The sequence below is a fragment of the Symphalangus syndactylus genome, chromosome 9 (assembly GCF_028878055.3).
Source record: "Symphalangus syndactylus isolate Jambi chromosome 9, NHGRI_mSymSyn1-v2.1_pri, whole genome shotgun sequence".
NCBI lineage: Eukaryota > Metazoa > Chordata > Mammalia > Primates > Hylobatidae > Symphalangus > Symphalangus syndactylus.
Genome location: NC_072431.2, coordinates 63,116,870 through 63,135,414, shown reverse-complemented (window position 1 = coordinate 63,135,414; position 18,545 = coordinate 63,116,870). Strand labels below are relative to the sequence as shown.

The 18,545-nt window shown below is 56.0% G+C and overlaps 1 protein-coding gene across 1 annotated transcript in view; it reads left to right on the top strand.

Moving 5' to 3' along the window:
* Positions 1 to 2,972: 2,972 nt before the first annotated feature.
* The window catches only part of ELN (elastin), a 40,399-nt gene continuing 24,826 nt past the window's right edge, over positions 2,973 to 18,545 (top strand). The window contains 8 exon segments of the mRNA XM_055292849.2: positions 2,973 to 3,155; positions 10,231 to 10,281; positions 11,446 to 11,475; positions 12,596 to 12,628; positions 16,112 to 16,147; positions 17,525 to 17,617; positions 17,895 to 17,951; positions 18,035 to 18,085. Coding sequence (XP_055148824.1) covers positions 3,074 to 3,155; positions 10,231 to 10,281; positions 11,446 to 11,475; positions 12,596 to 12,628; positions 16,112 to 16,147; positions 17,525 to 17,617; positions 17,895 to 17,951; positions 18,035 to 18,085 — 433 coding nt within the window. The 5' untranslated portion in view covers positions 2,973 to 3,073.

The following is an 18,545-nucleotide window of genomic DNA, read 5'->3' as shown; positions in this document are numbered from 1 at the left end:
ACATAGCAAGACTCCGTCTCAAAAAAAAAAAAATCTGAACTTTGTCTGGATAGCGACTGAGGGTGTCTGAGCAAAGCATGACATTCTCAGAGCCATCCAGAGACTGGGAACTCTGTCCTTCCAAAATGGGTGCACCCAGAGGAGCTGGAAGATAGAGATGGCCTGTGGGTGACTCATCTGGTTGCCCCTTGGTAGCACTGAGCCAGGCAACAAGCGGGCAAGGCTTGTCAATGATAACGGCAAGACCAGCGATCACCAGGCAGCCAGGTGCACCCGGTAGCCCTCTGTGGGCAATTCTGCATGTATGACCTTATTTAGTCATACAGCTAGGCAAGGAGGTGACACTAAGCAGTTGAGCACTGATGGGGTCTTGAATGGACAAGTAAATGAATGAATGAATGGATGGTGACCGATGACTGTCATCTCTAGTTCTTACATTATGTATTGCATGCATCAGACTACATGGCACGGATATTCAGTGTGATGGGTTTGATTGTGAATTGAGGCCCCTTTTGCAATCGCATTGCATGTATGTTCGTGGAGCTCCTGCAATGAGCAGAGGCTGCTAAGCAGAAGCAGCACACAGGCTGGGGGCAGGACACAGGGCCCCGGGCCTTGGGGGAGAGGTCTGTTCCAGCCACCTTAAGTCTATTCCTGCGAGTGCCCCTCCACACCCCTCCTGGATCCCCCCACTGCAAGCTCTCTCCCCCTGGCTCCGGACTCTCTCCCTGTCCTGGAATTAATAAAGATTCTGTGCAGACTGCGGTTTGCAAGTCTGAAAGCTGGTTCCTGCCCACGTCACTGCCTAGAGAAGAGAGGGGTCCAGCTCCCCACAGTACCCCCTGCCTTCCTCCTTCCCACGAAGGGGGAGGCACGCAGATACACCACGGACTTCCCCTCCCCTGCAGCAGGCACATCCTGGGCATCGAGCTTGAGACCCTGCCCCTGAGCAGCCCCTACCCCCACCAACAAAGGGTGGCTTGGAGGGGCTTTCACAAACCCAGCATAACCTCAGTCAGCTACCCTCAGAGCACCCCCAAATAAATACATACCATAAGTAAGAGCTGTACACTGGCTGCGTGTGTACATCTTCAAGACAATTCTCCCAGCATGCCCCTACCTTCCAAAATTCCAGAGCTGCTCCCTCCAAAGACCCAGGGAAAGGGAAGGGTTTGTCCAGGGTCCCGGGGTGGCCCTGTATAGACTGAAGCCTGATAGCTGTCCTAGAAGCAGAACACTCGCAGAGCGAGTGATGACACTCATGGTATTGACACCAGTCCTAGCACCAGCTGAACACAGAGCATTTTTGATCTAGCAGAAATACAGGACCACGTTGTATTTGTCTTTGCAATAATCTCTTAGCTAGGAATACTGATCACCCATAGACAGATGAGGAAACTGACACTCTGTGGAGAGGTTATCCCACCAGAAAGGCTAGAGCCGAAATTTACTTCTAGGTCCACCAATGCCTGCCTTTGACCAATGCCTGCATTTGACCTTTCCACGCCAGGCCACCCCTGCTGGCACTCCAGACTGCCACAGTGCTCCTGCCTGCACAAGGGGCCTTTAACTCATCCCTCGGGGCTATCGTGGTGCAGGGAAAAGCCCACAGGGCATGTGGCTTCCATGCTGTCCCCTGACCAGCTGTGACCTAGGACAAGGAACAAGTTTCCCTCTCCTATTCTCTAGGTCTCACATTTCTTCTCCACTAGCAGTAGTGGGAAGTGAGGGGTGGGGGACGTGACCCTCCCCTGTTCCATCCCACACTCCAACCCCAAAAATCCCCCAGGGTCCCCGTCCAGCTCAGTCCTGGGGGCAGAAATGCAGAGTTCTCCAGGAATGTGGTCCCAGCTGTTTCAGTGTAGGCCGCCCCCTCCTGGCCACCAGAGGAATGTCAGCCTTCCCAGAGGGGTCGGGAGAACAGCAGTCCAGAAGCTCCCAGACTGGTGTGGGCGCTAGCTGTGCTCAGCGTGGGGATGGGAGGGGACCCGGTGATAATGGGAAGCTGGGCTGCCTCTCAGTCTGCGGGGGGCTCCCACCTCCCTGTTCCCCCATAGGGCACCTGGGGATCCAGCCTGATTTTTGCCAGACCCTGCAGCCTGCATGGGGCTGGGTATAGGGCTGTGACCTTGACCCATGCAGAACAGAACCCTGTGTGTCGGGATCCTCCATGTGCTCCAGATGCCCCTGGGGACAGCACCAACATGGCCTTAACTCCCAGGCCATTCCCCTGCCTCTAGCCCCCTGGCATCTGCAGGCATCCACCCCAGACCCACCCAACGCCTCCTCCCCAGCTTCAGGCGGGAGGCTGAGACCTTGGCCCCTGCAGAATGCAGCCCTGTCCAGGGTCCCCTACCTTCCCCCAGATCCCTCCCAGAGCAATACCAACCCGATCCTACCTTCCAGGCCATTCAACCCGCAGGCCCCCGGTCTCTGTAGACATCACACCCCCCGAACCCCCAGACCTGCCCAATACCTCCCCTCCCCAGCTTTGGGCAGAACCTGTCTCTAGCCAGGCCTGGGGGTGCTGGGGACTCTGGAGGGCCGGGGTGGGGGCTGAGGCGCGGGACAGCTGGCCCGTGTCCTCACACTGGGCCCGGGGCCCAGCCGGAGGGGCGGGGGCCTGGCCACTCGGGCCTTGGCTGGGGCTGGGATTTTTGGCCTGGCCGCCAGGCCCTCCCTTCTGCTTCCTCTCCTGAGGGCTGTCCTGGCAGAGGCCCCCCTCGCTCTTTCTGGCGGGAACAGGGCCAGCAGCGAAAGAACAGTCGCAGAGGGAAAGCGGGAAAGAGATGGGGGAAAGTGTGTGTGTGTGAGTGTGTGCTTGTGTGCATGTGTGTGCGTGTGTGTGTCAAGGAAAAAAGCTCGCAGTCCAGCAGCCCGGGCCTGGGAGGCTTGTGAGCCGGGCCTTTCGTAATTGTCCCCTCCCCGCGGCCCCCTCCCCCAGGCCTCCCCCTCTCCCGCCCTCCCGCCCGCCCTCTCTCCCTCCCTCTTTCCCTCGCAGCCGACGAGGCAACAATTAGGCTTTGGGGATAAAACGAGGTGCGGAGAGCGGGCTGGGGCATTTCTCCCCGAGATGGCGGGTCTGACGGCGGCTGCCCCGCGGCCCGGAGTCCTCCTGCTCCTGCTGTCCATCCTCCACCCCTCTCGGCCTGGAGGTAAGGGCCCCTCGCCCCTGTCCCCAGCGCTGCCCACAGCTGCGGGCCCTTTGGGCCAGGTGACTGGACGCTCAAGGGGGAGACCTTCATCCCTGGGAACTGCAAGAGGTCCCAGGAGGGAGCCCCTCAGCCACTGGGTCCTCGGAACTGCCCCTCCCAGGAGCCAGCCCTGTGCCCAGGAGGAACCTGTCAAACAGACACTCTCGACTCAGAATTGTCCCAACCCGGCATCCAGGCTTTGCTGCCCTGCGAGGGCTGAGGGGGCCCCTGCTCAGGTGCCCGGGTGCCCGCCCTGTAGGGGGATCAGAGCATCCTGGGGGGGGCCCAGTGGGAACCCCTGGGTCTGGAGACACCACAGTCTGCACACCTGTGGACACAGCTGGGGTGCACACCAGCCCTGGGGATAGGGAACCCGGTCTTGATACCAGCTCAACCGCAGTGAGCTGTGTGACCTCAGCAGGTTCCTTGAACCCTGGGAAGCCGGGACCCCCCGTGAGGAAGGTCAGGGCTCCGCTGAGGATGGGTTTGCAGTTTGGGAAGCTGCTGCTGTGTTCTCCCTGCTGAGGCGGGCAGGGACTCCTGGTATGCATTTGCGTGTGTGTGTGTGTGTGCACGCGCACACGCAGGAACGAGCGTGCTGTGTGCTCGTGTGTGTATGTGTGCATGCACAGGTGTGCATGTGTGCAGATGCCCGGCTCTGTCACTGAACAGGGGAAGGGATTTCTGGAGGGGTACATATGTCTGTTCACAGGTTCATCCTTAGGCAGGTGTATGCATATGTTTGGAGGAGGTATATGAAGCTGCTCCTCAGAGTGTACAAAAGTCTGCCACCTGACAGACATGTAGACATGTACACATGTATACACGGGCGATCTGGCATCCAGGTGTGACACTAGTGTGGACTGTCACTGTGTGTGTTATGGAATGTGTGCATCTGTGTGTGTGAATGTGTGTGTGATGTGGCACGCAAGCATGGAAAGACAGGCTGGAGAAGGTGTCCGTCTCCTGGCAGAGGCAGTGTGGCTGAGACAGAGGCTGGAGTGGATCCTGGGGCACTGCTGGGCCATCTGCTATGTGCCCCAACCCAGGCACAGTTGGTTATGGGGTTTGAGGGTGCCCCCTGTGGGGCTGCTATGCCGCGGCCAATGGGGGAGGACTGAAGATGCTCCCCAGGCATGGGAAAAAGGAGGGCATTTGGTAGGGGGGTCTGGGTGGAGTCTGGTTTCCTTGGGAGTCCTCCTTGCCCTGAGAACCAGACGTTGAGTGGGGGGCAGGAGGGCCACAGGGTGGAGTCAGGGGCCTGGGCAGGAGCTGCAGCTGTTTCCGTGAGATTGAACAGCTTCCTGTACAGGGTCCGCTGCTGGACCCAGACGAGGCCAAGGGACATGGGTACCCACAGGCGACGCCCGGTAGGGGCAACGAGCCAGGGCCTGAAAGCAGCAATCCCAGGTCCGTCTCAGCCTCCTCCCCAGGTGTAGCCCCCAAACACCCAGCCACCCTCCTTCCCAGATAGGGCTACCACCTATAGGGTGGCAGTTCATCATCAAGGAACCTTGAGAATTAGAAATTATTATCATCACTTGACAGACAAGGAAACTGAGGCTCCGGCAGGCTAAGGCAGTATCAGCCAGCTCTCTGCCCCAGGTCAAGGGGCAAGGGGGTTAGGAGTGAGCTAGCAGGCAACATTTGGGGAGGGGAAGGCTTGGGGCTGAGTCCTTTAAAGCAGGCATGCCCTAGGCAGAATCAGCTCTCTCCTTGTGTCCTCAGTGACACTGCTAAACGCCCAGCTGGCCTCGCACTTTGCAGAGATCAATCTCAGCTCTGTCCCAGGTGGCTGGACTTGCTAGGTCCAAATAAGGGGTGTGTGAACTCATGAGCTCGTGTGGGGATTTGCACAGAAGTGCTACTGAAGTCTGCAGAGGTCGGGGAGCCAACGCAGGGAGTGGAGCGCTCAGTCACATGCTCACCGCCACTCACCTGGCTGTCCTGGGGGAAGGAGGAGGGTGTCACTTACTCAAGTTCAGCAGCTCCAAGGAAGGAACCCTGTTGCGGGGGTGGGGGAGCAGGAGGAGGGGACAAGCCACCCAGCCCCCCGGCTGTTTCAAAAGTGAGCATGAGAAATTAACCCAGGGATAATTCTTCCCTATCCCCCAGAAATAGTATCAGGGATTTTTTTTTTCCTGATTTCAGAACTTAAGATGGTTTGGAACAGAGGTTTCCTTTTCTTTTATTTTCCTTTTTTTTTTTTTTATCTTTTTTATTTTTTTAAATTGAGACAGGGTCTCACTGTGTTGTCCAGGCTGGTCTGAATTCCTGGGCTCAAGTGATCCTCCCACCTCAGCCTCCCAGAGTGCTTGGATTACAGGCATGAGCCACTGCCTCTTTTTAAATATTTTTTTAATTATTTTTTTCCATCCTTAAGTAGGAACAGGGGTTTTCAACCTGGCTATCTATTAGACTTCCCACCCGAGAATCCCTGCTTGCTTTGGTTGGAGAGGGACCTGGACACAGACTTTTCAGGCTCCCCAGGTGACAGTGGGGTCACCAGGGCCAAGAAGCACTGGTTTAGAGGTCGATCCCACTCTGTGTGTCTGCCGAGGCCCCGGTATGAGGGCAAATGTGCCCTGTGTGGGAGGGGACAGAGTCACCCAGTGGAGGACAGCTTGTTTTTGAAAACCCTTGGCAGCCTTCTGCATGCAAACAACAAACAGCTTCGTGTAGTCTTATCTGCTCCCCAAGCCAGCCCCCTGGACTTTGGTTTGGCAAAGCCCCCTGCCAAGGCCGGCTGGCTCCAGGCTCGCTCCCAAACAGGCTGCTTCCAGCTCTTTGAACCTGGAGCCCAGGACCAGGGCAAATGGCCCTACATGTGACTTGGGGTCAGCTGGGGGTCCCAGACCAGGCACTTCAGCTCACTGGTTCTCCATTTCCCTAGCTGCAAAATGGAGAGAAACAGCCCTGGCTGAAGTATCTCCTAGGGCCAATGAGAGGTTCCAGCAATGTAATACTGGGGGAAAAAAAAAAAGCATAAAATAAAAGGACCGTGGGAATGGGCATTTTTAAAATAATCTATTCTCTTATTCAGAGTCTGCTAATTTGGGCTCCTGGATCCTTGTAATTAGTGCACATTGCTAAGGTTTAATACTCCCACTCACTACTTACACCATGTTTTGTCTAGTGGAGGGGCAGCTAATGTGTAAATAGATGTGCAATGATGAAAGAAGCAGACAGGACTGTTGGGGGTGGCCAGAAGGAGCCTTGGGAAATCCAGGAAGGCTTCCCAGCAGAAGTGACATTTGAGTTAGACCTAAAGAGAAAAGTAAATGGGGCCAGGTGCAGTGACTCATGCCTGTAATCCCAGCACTTTGGGAGGCCCACGTGGGCAGATTGCTTGAGCCCAGGAGTTTGAGACCAGCCTGGGCAACATAGGGAGGCCCCCCGTCTCTATTTAAAAAATAAATAAATGAATATTAAGAAAGAAAGAAAGAAAGAAAGAAAGAAAGAAAGAAAGAAAGAAAGAAAGAAAGAAAAGAAAGAAGGAAGGAAGGAAGGAAGGAAGGAAGGAAGGAAGGAAGGAAAGAAAGAAAGAAAGAAAGAAAGAAAGAAAGAAAGAAAGGAAAATGTTGGAGGAGCTGTCCGTAGATGAGGGGTAAGTCCCAGACTAAAGGCTCTGGCAGGCAGAACTGAAGATACAGAAGAGCAGATTCTCGATCAGAGGAAGCCCTGTCTGCAGTTAGTGCTGACAGCATCTGGAGGTGGTGATTCTCCCGTCATGGGAGGTATGCAAGCAGAACACGAAGGATGTTTGCGGAAGGAGGTCTAGCCCAGGCCAGAAGACTATTATGATCCCTGAGAGTCTAGGATCGTGATCCTAAGATGCAAGAGACAAGTTCCACCCTGGGCTAGTCAGTGAAACATGCCAAAACCACATAAAACAAGACAAGTGTTCTCCAGGCCAACTGCTGAGGGCCAGCTGAGCAGCACAGTCAGGGAGAGCCGTGGGCTCGGGAAAGGCAGGCGGGAGAGTCTGAGCTCAGCCCTGGTGTGGGGGTAGGGCTTGGACAGAGGCAAGGACATTCCTGGCAGGAGAAACGGCTTGTGCCAAGGAGTGGAGGGAGAAGTGAGGATGCCCCACGGGGCCTGGGGAAGCAGCTGTTACCTTTTCAAAGCCCTTTCCAATTTCCAGCTGCTGTCTAATTTTATTCTCACCTCTCTCACTTGCAGAAAGGCAGGAATCCTTCACAGCCCCTAAACCTTCTCCGTTTCCTCATTGCAAAATGGGGATTAAAACCTCGGGCTCCCCAGGCTGTCACGGTTCAGGCGTGAAGTGTGGCAAATGCCACCATCATCAGGATCTGAACGGTGGGGGTGGAGAGTGGGGACAGAGGAGATCTGGGGGAGGGGAAGCTAAATCTTCCCCCCAGAAAGTTCCTGGGGTACAGGAGGGCAGAACCCCAGGAGAAAGGAAGTCAGGGTTCAGCCAGGCCCGGGGGCTCAACAAGCCCAAGGCAGGGGGACTCCCAGGGCAGATGGGGATGTAACAGGTTAGAGCCAGATTCACAGACAACCTCCCTGCCACCCCTCCACTTAATTCACCCATCATGTATTGAGTAACTACTGTATACCTGGCCCTGGGCCACGGACTGTGCAGTGAAATGGGAAAAAATGAAACGTAAGTGCCACTGTCTTTTTATTTTTAAGCAATTACTGTTTGCCAGGTCCAGAAGAGGACATAGCCTATTACTTGAACCCTTTTACAACTTGCAGCAACCTTGCAACCTCACAGCAACCAAGTGACTATCTGCCCCATGTCACAAAAAAGGAAACCGATGTTCAGAGAGGTTGAGTGACTTGCCCAAGGTCACACAGATGGTAAGAAGCAGCGAAGGCAGAATTAGAAGCCAGAGGGGTCTGTTCTGAGCGCTTTGCTCTTCTCCCCACCTCCACCACACTGTTCCCTGCAGTCTGCTCTGGAGCCGGAGAGTAGAGAGGAAGGGAGAGAGGCACGTGAAGAACGAGGGAGACGGGGAGAAAGGGGAGGAAGGAGAGAGGCCGAGGCAGAGAAAGACGCATAAGAGACTGTTAAGAGCTAGAGGCCAGAGCCAGGGAAGGCATCAGAGGCCCGAGGCGGGCCATGTGTGTGCTTGGCAGCGGATGACAGGGCCCAAGTGCTCCTTCCCAGCAGGCCCAGCCCCCCTGGGGCCACCACTCCGAGCCCTGAGGTTCTGACCAGATTACTTGCACACTTCAGGCCTGGATTGCAGTGCCTGAGGAGCCACAAGCCCTGGGAGGGGGTGGCGCCGGGGTCTTGGCTCGGGTGGCTGTGACAGCTCCACAGCCCTGACCCTGCTGGGCTGCAGCTGAGGCTGACAGGGCCCTGGGGCCAGCAAGCCCAGCTGTGCAGCGTCGCCAGGCCTCAGAGGCCAGACGTCTGGCCGCAAGGCCTCCTTGGACACATTGCAGAGACACCCGTTCCCCCAGCCCCGCCCATGCCCCACGGGGCTCCCGGCCCCTTTCAGCAAAAGCAGTGAGGGAGGGCTGGGCTGGGGCGTTGGCAAGGTGGCTTGTCAAGCTCAGGGGGGGCCTTCTGAGGTGGAGGCAGGGCCCCCGGTTTGGGACCCGATCTGTTGCCATGGCGATGGCTCAGGCAGGGTCTGGATCCAGCATCACAGCGTTCCCCAGTGAGAGCTTCACTGGTCCATGGGGACAACTCGTGATCCTGCCTGGCCGGTGAATTCGCTTTTCCTTAGGAAACTATTCACTGTGCTCATTCATGGCGTCCCCCTGCAGCCCCGGCGCCTCCTAAGACAGCCGGTGTCAGACGGCCAGAGCCCCACCCAAGCTCGGCTGCCCAGTGGCTGAGGACGCTGACCTCACGCCGTCCTATCAGTGTGGGAATGGCTGCATTTGTGCTGGCAGCTGCACCTCCTTAATGCTCGTTGTATCAGCCCGGCCTGCCCTTCCCAAAGCTCTGGCCTCTACCCGGCAGCTCAGCTCGAGAAGGGAGTGGGCTGCCTGGTGAGAGGTGCTGGAGTGGGCTGCCTTGTGAGAGGTGCTCAGACCCAGTGTCTTCCACCCCAGGCCCTCTCCCTGACTCCAGGGAGAACCAGGTAACACAGCAAGAACCATCATACTCCAAGGACTGGCGGCAGGGTGCAGGGGCCTGTCATCCCAGCACTTTGGGAGGCCAAGGCAGGAGGATCGCTTGAGCCCAGGAATTCCAGACCAGCCTGGGCAACATACTGACACCCTATCTTTACAAAAAAATCAATTAGCCAGATGTGGAGGTGCACGCCTGTAGTCCCAGCTACTTGGGAGGCTGAGGCAGGAGAATCGCTTGAACCTGGGAGGCGCAAGTTGCAGTGAGCTGAGATCTTGCCACTGCACTCCAGCCTGGGTGACAGAGCAAGACTCTGTCTCAAAAATAAAGGACTGGCCTGAGCTTGAATCCAGGCCCCGTCTCTTTCCAGCTATGTGGCCCCAGGCATGTCCCTTAACCTCTCTGAGCATGATTTCATGTCTTAAAATGACAGTCTGGGAGCGGTGGCTCACACCTGTAATCCCAGCACTTTGGGAGGCTGAGGCAGGCAGATCACTTGAGGTCAGGAGTTCGAGACCAGCCTGCCCAACATAGTGAAACCCTGTCTCTACTAAAAATACAGAAATTAGCCATGCGTGGTGGCATGCACCTGTAATCCCCAGCTACTCAGGAGGCTGAGGCTGGAGAATCGCTTGGCCTGGGGAGGCGGAGGTTGCAGTGAGCTGAGATCGCGCCATTGCACTCCAGCCTGGGTGAAAGGCCAAGACTCCGTCTCAGTCTCAAACAAAACAAAATGATGATAGTAAGCCCTGCCCTTCCAACTTCACAGGCCGATTTCAAAGAGCAAGAATGAGAACACATTTTGTAAACAGAAACTGCTCTGGAGACAAGCAATGTCATTATTGCCATCAGCATCATTCTTGTTTCCATGTAATTGTGGGTTTTGCCATTGAAAGTAATGGCAAAAACCGCAGTTACTTTTGCACCAGCCTAATAGTTCTGGCTCCTGGAGGACTGACTCTACCTGTTTCCTTTCAGGGGTCCCTGGGGTCATTCCTGGTGGAGTTCCTGGAGGAGTCTTTTATCCAGGTAATGTACATGAAACTTCCACACACCCAGGTCATGCAGATGATGATGATGTCCGTAATAGATGCACATTTTGACACTAGGTAGGAACATTGACACACCTAGCAGAAGTCACGCCCACTTAAAACTGCAATTAACAAGACGCTGATTTACAGCTATTAAGAGCATACAGGCTGGACATGGTGGCTCACGCCTGTAATCTCAACACTCTGGGAGGCAGAGAAAGGAGGATTGCCTGAGGCCAGGAGTTTCAGACCAGCCTGGACAACATAGTGAGATCCCCCTCACACACACACACACACACACACACACACACATACACACACACACACAAATTTAAAATTAGCCATGTTCTACGTTGAGAAAAATGAAAATGAAGTATAGAAATTAAAAAAAAATTAGCTGGGCATGGTGGTGCATGCCTGTAGTCCTAGCTACTGGGGAGGCTGAGGCAGGAGGATCACTTGAGCTTAGGAGTTCAAGGCTACAGTGAGCTATAATCGCACCACTGCACTGAAGTCTGGGTGACAGAGTAAAACCCTGTCTCTAAAAGGAAAAAGGGAAAAAAAGAAAAGAAAAGTCAAAAGTAATACTTTCAATACTTAAAAAGTATTTGAGGCCAGGCACAGCGGCTCAAGCCTGTAATCCCAGCACTTTGGGAGGCCGAGGCGGGCGGATTACGAGGTCAGGAGATCGAGACCATCCTGGCTAACACAGTGAAACCCCGTCTCTACTAAAAATACAAAAAATTAGCCGGGCGTGGTGGCGGGCGCCTGTAGTCCCAGCTACTCAGGAGGCCGAGGCAGGAGAATGACGTGAACCCAGGAGGCGGAGCTTGCAGTGAGCCAAGATCGCACCACTGCACTCCAGCCTGGGCGACAGAGGGAGACTCCGTCTCAAAAAAAAAAAAAAAAAAACCCCAAAAAAAAGCATTTGAGTGTACAGAAGTGACGTGGAAGTGGGGAGAGACACCAGCACTCCCCCACATACACACTGGCACTGGACTGCTGGCCAAGCAGAAGAGGAAACTGAGGCTTGCAGAGGGCAGGGCTTGCCCAAGGTCACATAGTTAGGCACAGGTGGATTCAGCCATAGCTGGGGGTGGCAGTGGGCTTGCCTGGCAGGAGTACCGATGCTCTCTATCTCTCTCCTTCTCTCCCCCCACAGGGGCTGGTCTCGGAGGCCTTGCAGGAGGAGGTGAGCTCAGAAACCATACTTGTTCCTTACTGAAGGGGCCTGGGTTTCACCCGAGCCACACGCATCCTCAGACCTGAGAACCCTGGGAGACCCGAGCATCAAGGACTCCCTCATTTCACAGACAGCATCCAGGCCGGGGGAAGAGGCTTCCTTGAGAACCAGAACCCATTGGCCTTCCCAGTCCCTCCCCTAGACTTTATCCCTGGTGCCCTCTGCCTTCCTATTTCTTCTTCTTTTTGCAGGGGGGAGGGGCGGGAGGACAGAGTCTCGTTCTGTCGCCCAGGCTGGAGTGCAGTGGCGCGATCTCAGCTCACTGCAGCCTCTGCCTCCCAGGTTCAAGTGATGCTCCTCCCTCAGCCTCCCAATTAGCGAGGACTACAGGCACGTGCCACCACACCCAGCTTATTTTTGTACTTTTTCTAGAGACAGGGTTTCATCATGTTGCCAGGCTGGTCTCGAACTCCCAACCTCAAGTGATCTGCCTGCCTCGGCCTCTCAAAGTGCTGGGATTACAGGCGTGAGCCACCTTGCCCAGCCCCTTGCCCAGCCCCTTCCTATTTCTTTTGGTCCTCAAAAACCTCCCTGCCAAGCCAGCTGAGCAGGCACCATCTTTTTTTTTTTTTTGAGACCAAGCCTTGCTCTTGTCATCCAGGCTGGAGTGCAGTGGCATGATTTCAGCTCACTGCAACCTCCACCTCCCAGGTTCAGGTGATTCTCCTGCCTCAGCCTCCTGAGTAGCTGGGATTACAGGCACGTGCCACCACGCCCGGCTAATTTTTGTATTTTTAGTAGAGGCAGGGTTTCACCATGTTTGCCCGGCTGGTCTCCAACTCCTGACCTCAGATGATCCACCTGCCTCAGCCTCCCAAAGTGCTAGGATTACAGGCGTGAGCCACCACCCCCAGCCCATCATCCCCTTTTGAGGCTGAGACTCTGGGACTCAGAGAGTATAAACCACGAGTTAGAAGTAGAGCTAGGTTCCCAGGGGCTCCAAGTCTGAAGGGGAGGACTTGGGGCGTGAGATTCCACACTGCCCACACTTTGCCCGGGACGGGGGTTGGATAAGTAGTAGATGGATAAGCTGGGCCACCCCATTCACTATCTTCTCTTCCCTCCACAGCGCTGGGGCCTGGAGGCAAACCTCTTAAGCCAGGTAAGACGCAAGGCCTCGAAGCATTGACAGACAGCGAGGGAGCTGGGGAGGGAGGAGCCTACCCAGCTGGGAATGGGACAAGGAAACCAGGAATGGGACAAGGAAGCCAACGGGCAGGAGGAAGGAGGGAGGTGTGGACACCGATTAGCCTCCCAAGGATGAGTAGGCTGGGGCCAGGTCCCAGGGCTTCCAGGAACAAGAGGCTGGAAGCAGCTCCATGTCCTCCCTGTGTGAGGGCGTCTAGCATCTACCCTACATGTGCATGTGTGTTCACCCAGCTGTCCAGAGACTCCTCTCTGCAAAGGAGAGGCTGTAAGAGGCAATGTCAGGGATTGCTCCGGTTCCAGTGGCCTCCAAGCCTTACATGACCCTCGGGAGCTCAGACACAGATCCTCAGCCCCAGACTTCCCCTGAGTGGTCGGTCCCCTAGCCCTTGACCCCAGACCAATACCCCAGATCGCTCTGACCTTGATTCCATTCTGAGCCCTTCTCCTGACTCCAGACGGAGCACTGGTCTCAAGCCGAAGCTTAACCCCAGCCCAAGCCCTGAGCCTAATCCCAGGCCGAACCCTGATCCTGCTGACCCTGGTGCCACAGGACCCCCAATCCTGGCCTCAGGCCAAGCCCTGACCCCAGGCCCAAGCTGAGCACTGACCCTGGCTCCGGATAAGCTCCCCTCCTAATCTCAGGCCCCTTCCAGCTGTGTCCAGACCATGGAGTTTTCCAGTAAGAAGGTGTGGCCGGATCTATCCTGGCCTCACCCAAGGGGCTGGGATCTGCCACAAGGGTCCACTCTCAGCTCTGGGGAATGCACCCCCAGGAAGGAGGGTGGGGCAGGTTCCTCCGGGAAATACTGGCGGATAAGGAGCAGGTGGAGGAAACAGCGTCTCTCTCCAGATTGATGGCCCCTCGGCATGAGACGCTCCACATGTGACTTTGGCCGCCCCACACCCTGAGCTGTGTTGCCCTGGCTCAGAAGCCCAAGTCTCCAGGACACAGTTTAGATGTCCAAGAGCTCTTATGAAATCCTGATCGTTGATAATCCAAGTGCAAATGAATCTTCAAGACCCAGATTCCCCTGCGCTAAAAGTCCATCTGGGTTGTGAAACACCAGGGCTGGGGCCAGGAGAGGCGGGAGAACGGGGTGCCTGGGGTCTACAGGGCTCTACAAGGCCAGGAGACCCTGGGAACTTGCCACTTATCCCCGCCAGCACCTATACCCTGTCTTCCTGGAGCAGGTGAGGGTTCGTAGCAGGGTCTTTGATGGTGGAGAGAGGACAGGGGAGATGATAGTGGCGCAGAGGTGTGGAGGTAGGTGTGTGCTTGGCCTAGAAAACCCACATTGAGGAGGTTGTGCCTGCAAAGCTGGAGGGTACATTCATTGATCCCACTAGCAGCAAGAGACACATAGCAGGTTGTGGTTAAACACCAGAGGAAAGACAGACAACTCCCTATGAAGTTCTAGGATGTGTAGTTGCAAAAGTGAAGCTTTTGTTAATGAAAGATTTAGGTTAGACTTCTGAAAGAACTTCCAGCTCAGGGTGAAGGAGTCAATCCAAAGGAAAGTCAGCGCATCTCCTTCCGATAAAAAGGCCAGTGTTTCCAGGCAAGGGGCTGGATTCCATGACCTCCCCGAAGACTCAGGGCTGCAAAAGGGTCGGCAGAGCCCCCATGGCACCCCCAGGGAAGCCCCCACATCCTGGCTGCCAGGACGTCCGGGCCTGCCCAGGCAGGATGGAATGGAGCACAGGCAGCGCGTGTCATGCTTGGGAACAATTAATCCCTTGGTGACAGAGGGTGGGTGGCCTGGCAGCTGCTTTTCCACGTGGGCGCCACCACGGGTCCAAGCTGGCCCTGCCCTGCCTCAGCTCTCAGCGGGGGACTGGGCAGCTGGAAGCCTGCACACCGCACACCCTGAGCACTAGCCAGAGGCCAGCCACCCACTGAGAGGGGCACGGGCAAGGACAAGAAGGAGCTGGGAGCACCCACTGTGGGCCCTGAGTAGGTTGCACACACTAGGTGCTTTCTGCACACGTCCTCACTGGTCGCAGGAAAGCAGGCGATATAATGGCCATTTTGTAGATGGCGAAAACTGAGCCTCATCGGAGAGGCAAATTGACCTGCTTGTGCTCATGGAGGCTGGGTAGCAGCAGCAGGGTCTGAATCTAGAACTCTCTGACTCCAGAAAGAAGGAGGTTGGAACTGGCCAGGTCCCTGGACTCCCAGCTGTGGTCAGCCTCTCCCCGCTTTCTCCACCTTTCCAGGTGCTGGAATCTTTGGGGCATTTGGGGCAGGTGAGTGCAAATGAAGGAGGGCAGGCAGAGACGGAAGTGGTCAGGCCACAGGACAGGACGCTCAGGCTGGGATCATGGGAAAAAGGAAGATGGCCCCAGAGAAGCCGCCTGTCCCCGACTGCAGCCCCAGCCTCTTCTCACTTCCTGTGCAGCCCTCAACTTCCCCTCCCAGCCCCTCTGTGGACAGGAAAGGTCTGAGCATGTCCCTTGCCCTCTCAGAGCTCAGGAAACAGGCCTGGCTTGAGAGAAGCGACTGCCAGAGCTGGTGGGGCAGGGCCCGGGTGCTGGGAAGTGACTCCTGCCTGATCACCAGGCACTCCCGCCCGGAGGCAAAGATGCTTCTTATGTGAGGCTGGCTGAGTTTCAGAGGGGTCCAGCTCCCACTGGTAGGAAATGAGGGACAAGGAGTGGTTAGTAACGGAGACCACACCCAGGGAAAGCCAGGGGGGACTTCTCCAGGGTACAGCAGGCTCCATGTTTGGGACCCATCCCTGGAGAGGACTCGCCCCTGAGGCTCAGGACTAGCACTTGTAGGAGAGATCATCCCATAATTAGAAACAAACCTGGCATGGTTGTGAACTCTGACCTGATGGCCCATTGGTGCTGGCCAAGGCAGTGGAATGTCTCCCGGAGCGGGAGACGAAGCGATTGGGCCCAGATGTGGGGAGGAGAGAGCCAGAGGGACCCATTTGGCATCTCATAAACATCTTAGCAAGGAGGCTCCTGGGCTGCAGGGCAGGCTGGATGGAAAGATAGATGGGTAGTGGGGACACATGAGTTCCCCGATGCAGGTGAAGGGGAGGGGACTGAGTCAAGAGATATCTGCAAGGAAGCAGAAGAGAGACCTCACTGGCCTGGGGTGAGGTCTTGCTCATGGACTCTGCTCTGTCCCGGCCCTTGCTGAAAGCCCTGCTGAATCCTGTTAGCCAGCAGGGCTTCTAGGAGAAGCACAGGCCTGGCCCAGGCTTGTTAGGGATCGGAGCAATGACACCTGCACTGCACATAGTAGTCGCTCACTAAACTACCGGTGGATGCTATTTTATCAGGATCGACCCTGAGCATCACAGGCTTAGGGACCAGCCTAGGGACCTGAGTGGCTGATCACAGCACTGCCCTAACTCCAGGAGACCTTTCCCACTCTGGGCCTAAGAATGCTGCCTATACTCCTTTCTCTGTTTCCTATCCACAGGTCCCGGAGGGCTTGCGGGCGCTGGCCTTGGGGCAGGTGAGTGCTGACACCCAAGAAAGATACCCTTTGTGGGGACCAGCCCCTGAGCTCAACCCAGGGCTGGTATGCAGCACGGTCATGGAACAAGGGTGCAGGCCAGGTTCCGTCCTGGGCACTGATGGGGACTGATGCTGATACCAACTGCCCCAAGCAGCTGCCCAGGACATGAGGAAATCACAGCAGAGTACCTGGGTTCCTTTATAACATAGTAGTGAAGGCTGCATGGAGGAAACCCCATGGACCAAGGAAGCCCAAGGGAGTCACTTAACTCAGCAGGGGTTCAGGAAGGCATTCTAGAGGAGGTGGGTGGGGAAATTTGACTCCAAAATATCCATGCAGTTTTCAGGAAGGCTGAGGCGAGAGGATCACTTGAGCCCAGGAGGCTGAGGCTTCAGAGAGCTATGATCATGTCACTGCACTCCAGCCTGGGCGACAGAGAAAGACCTCATCTCTGTTGTTGTTGTTGTTGTTGTTGTTGTTGTTGAGACAGAGTCCTACTCTGTCACCCAGGCTGGAGTGCAGTGGCTCAATCTCAGCTCACCGTACCTGGTGCAGTTGATCTCAGCTCATCACAACCTCCACCTCCCGGGTTCAAGTGACTCTCGTGTCTCAGCCTCCCAAATAGCTGGGATTACAGGTGTGCACCACCACAGTTGGCTAATTTTTGTATTCTTAGTAGAGACAGGGTTTCACCATGTTGGCCAGGCTGGTCTCAAACTCCTGGCCTCAAGTGATCCACTCACCTTGGCCTCCCAAAGTGCTGGGATTACAGGCTCAAGCCACCGTGCCCAGCCACAAGACCCCATCTCTAAAGGAAAAAAAAAAAGAGCCATGCAGTTTTGTCAAAGCTGTCTGACACATTAACCTCGGCACAGAATCTAGTTCTGGTACTTAGGCGCGGTGGCTCACACCTGTAATCCTAGCACTTTGGGAGGCTGAGATAGGCAGATGGCTTGAGCCCAGGAGTTTGAGACCAGCCTGGGCAACGTGGTAAAATCTTGTCACTACAAAAAATACAAAAAAAAAAAAAATTTGCCAGGCACAGTGGCATGCACCTGTAGTCCCACCTACTTGGAAGGCTGAGGCAGGAGGATTGCTTGAGCCTGGGAGGTTGAGGCTGCAGTGAGCCAAGATCGCACCACTGCACTCCAGCCTGGGTGGCAGACGGAGACCTTGTGTCAAAAAAAAAAAAAAAAAAAAATCCAGTACTGGTGAGCAGTGCTCGCATCAATGTCCTGCAGGCATTGATGTCTGGCAGAGAGCGGAAGAGCCTCCAATGTGCTTCCTGAATGGGGCACGGCCAGGCAGAGCCAGAGCGTAGGAGTCTTCATAGGTGTGGTAGCTCAGGACGTCACCCCATCCTCCCCTCCGCAGGGCTTGGCACCTTCCCTGCAGGTGCCTTTCCGGGGGCTCTGGTGCCTGGCGGAGTGGCTGACGCTGCTGCAGCCTATAAAGCTGCTAAGGCTGGTGAGTGGTGCTCTTTGGGACATGCCACAAGCCCTCTGGCTTCCATGGGGCCCTCCACTTTGCAAAGAACCTTCCCTCAACTCAGGCTTGGGAGCCAGGTGGGTGGGATTGTCAGTTGCAATCTACTGGGGCTCAGGAAGGCAGCTAGCTGTGCCCAGTCTGAAGGTGACTTAGTAATGGGGCCAGACCTCAATGCTGGGCCCTCAGCATGCATCCCCAAGCCCTTCTGCCTCCCCACTGTTCCTTATGCAATGTCTCACCTGTCCTGGCTCTGTAGGCGCTGGGCTTGGTGGTGTCCCAGGAGTTGGTGTTGGTGGCTTAGGAGTGTCTGCAGGTAGGATGGCTATCCCCGAACTCCCTGGGTCAAAGTTGCAGGCCTGGGTGGAGCCAACTCTGATGCAGCCCCTTCTGTGCCAGGTGCGGTGGTTCCTCAGCCCGGAGCCGGAGTGAAGCCCGGGAAAGTGCCGGGTCAGTGCGGAATCCCCGGGGCTGGAGGACAGAGGGCAGGGAGGGGCAGAGGGCAGGGAGGAACAGAGCCCTCTCCACACCACTGCACTTGGGGAGGAAGGGTAGGGCCTGGCTTCAGTCGGGCAGAGAAACTAGCCAGGCTGGTGCCTGCGTCTGTGAAATGGGGAGGAGGGCCTGGCCCTTCTCCCAGGATCTTGGGGTAGAAAGAGACGGACCGGCTCTGTGGCAGGCTGTTGGGCAACAGATGGGGAAACTGAGGCTCAAAGAGGCGAGTCAGTGTGGAAGGGCCTGCAGCGAGTCCTGGCAGAGCTGGGGGAGCCCCGTGTCCTCTGACTCCCCATCTGGTACTCGTTCTGCTGCACCAAGCCCTTTAGGAAGTGACTTCAGGTTAAACAAAAGACTGCCTGAGTCTACACAGCAGGGAGGGACATCTGGAAGCTGTTAGCCAGAGGTGGGCTGG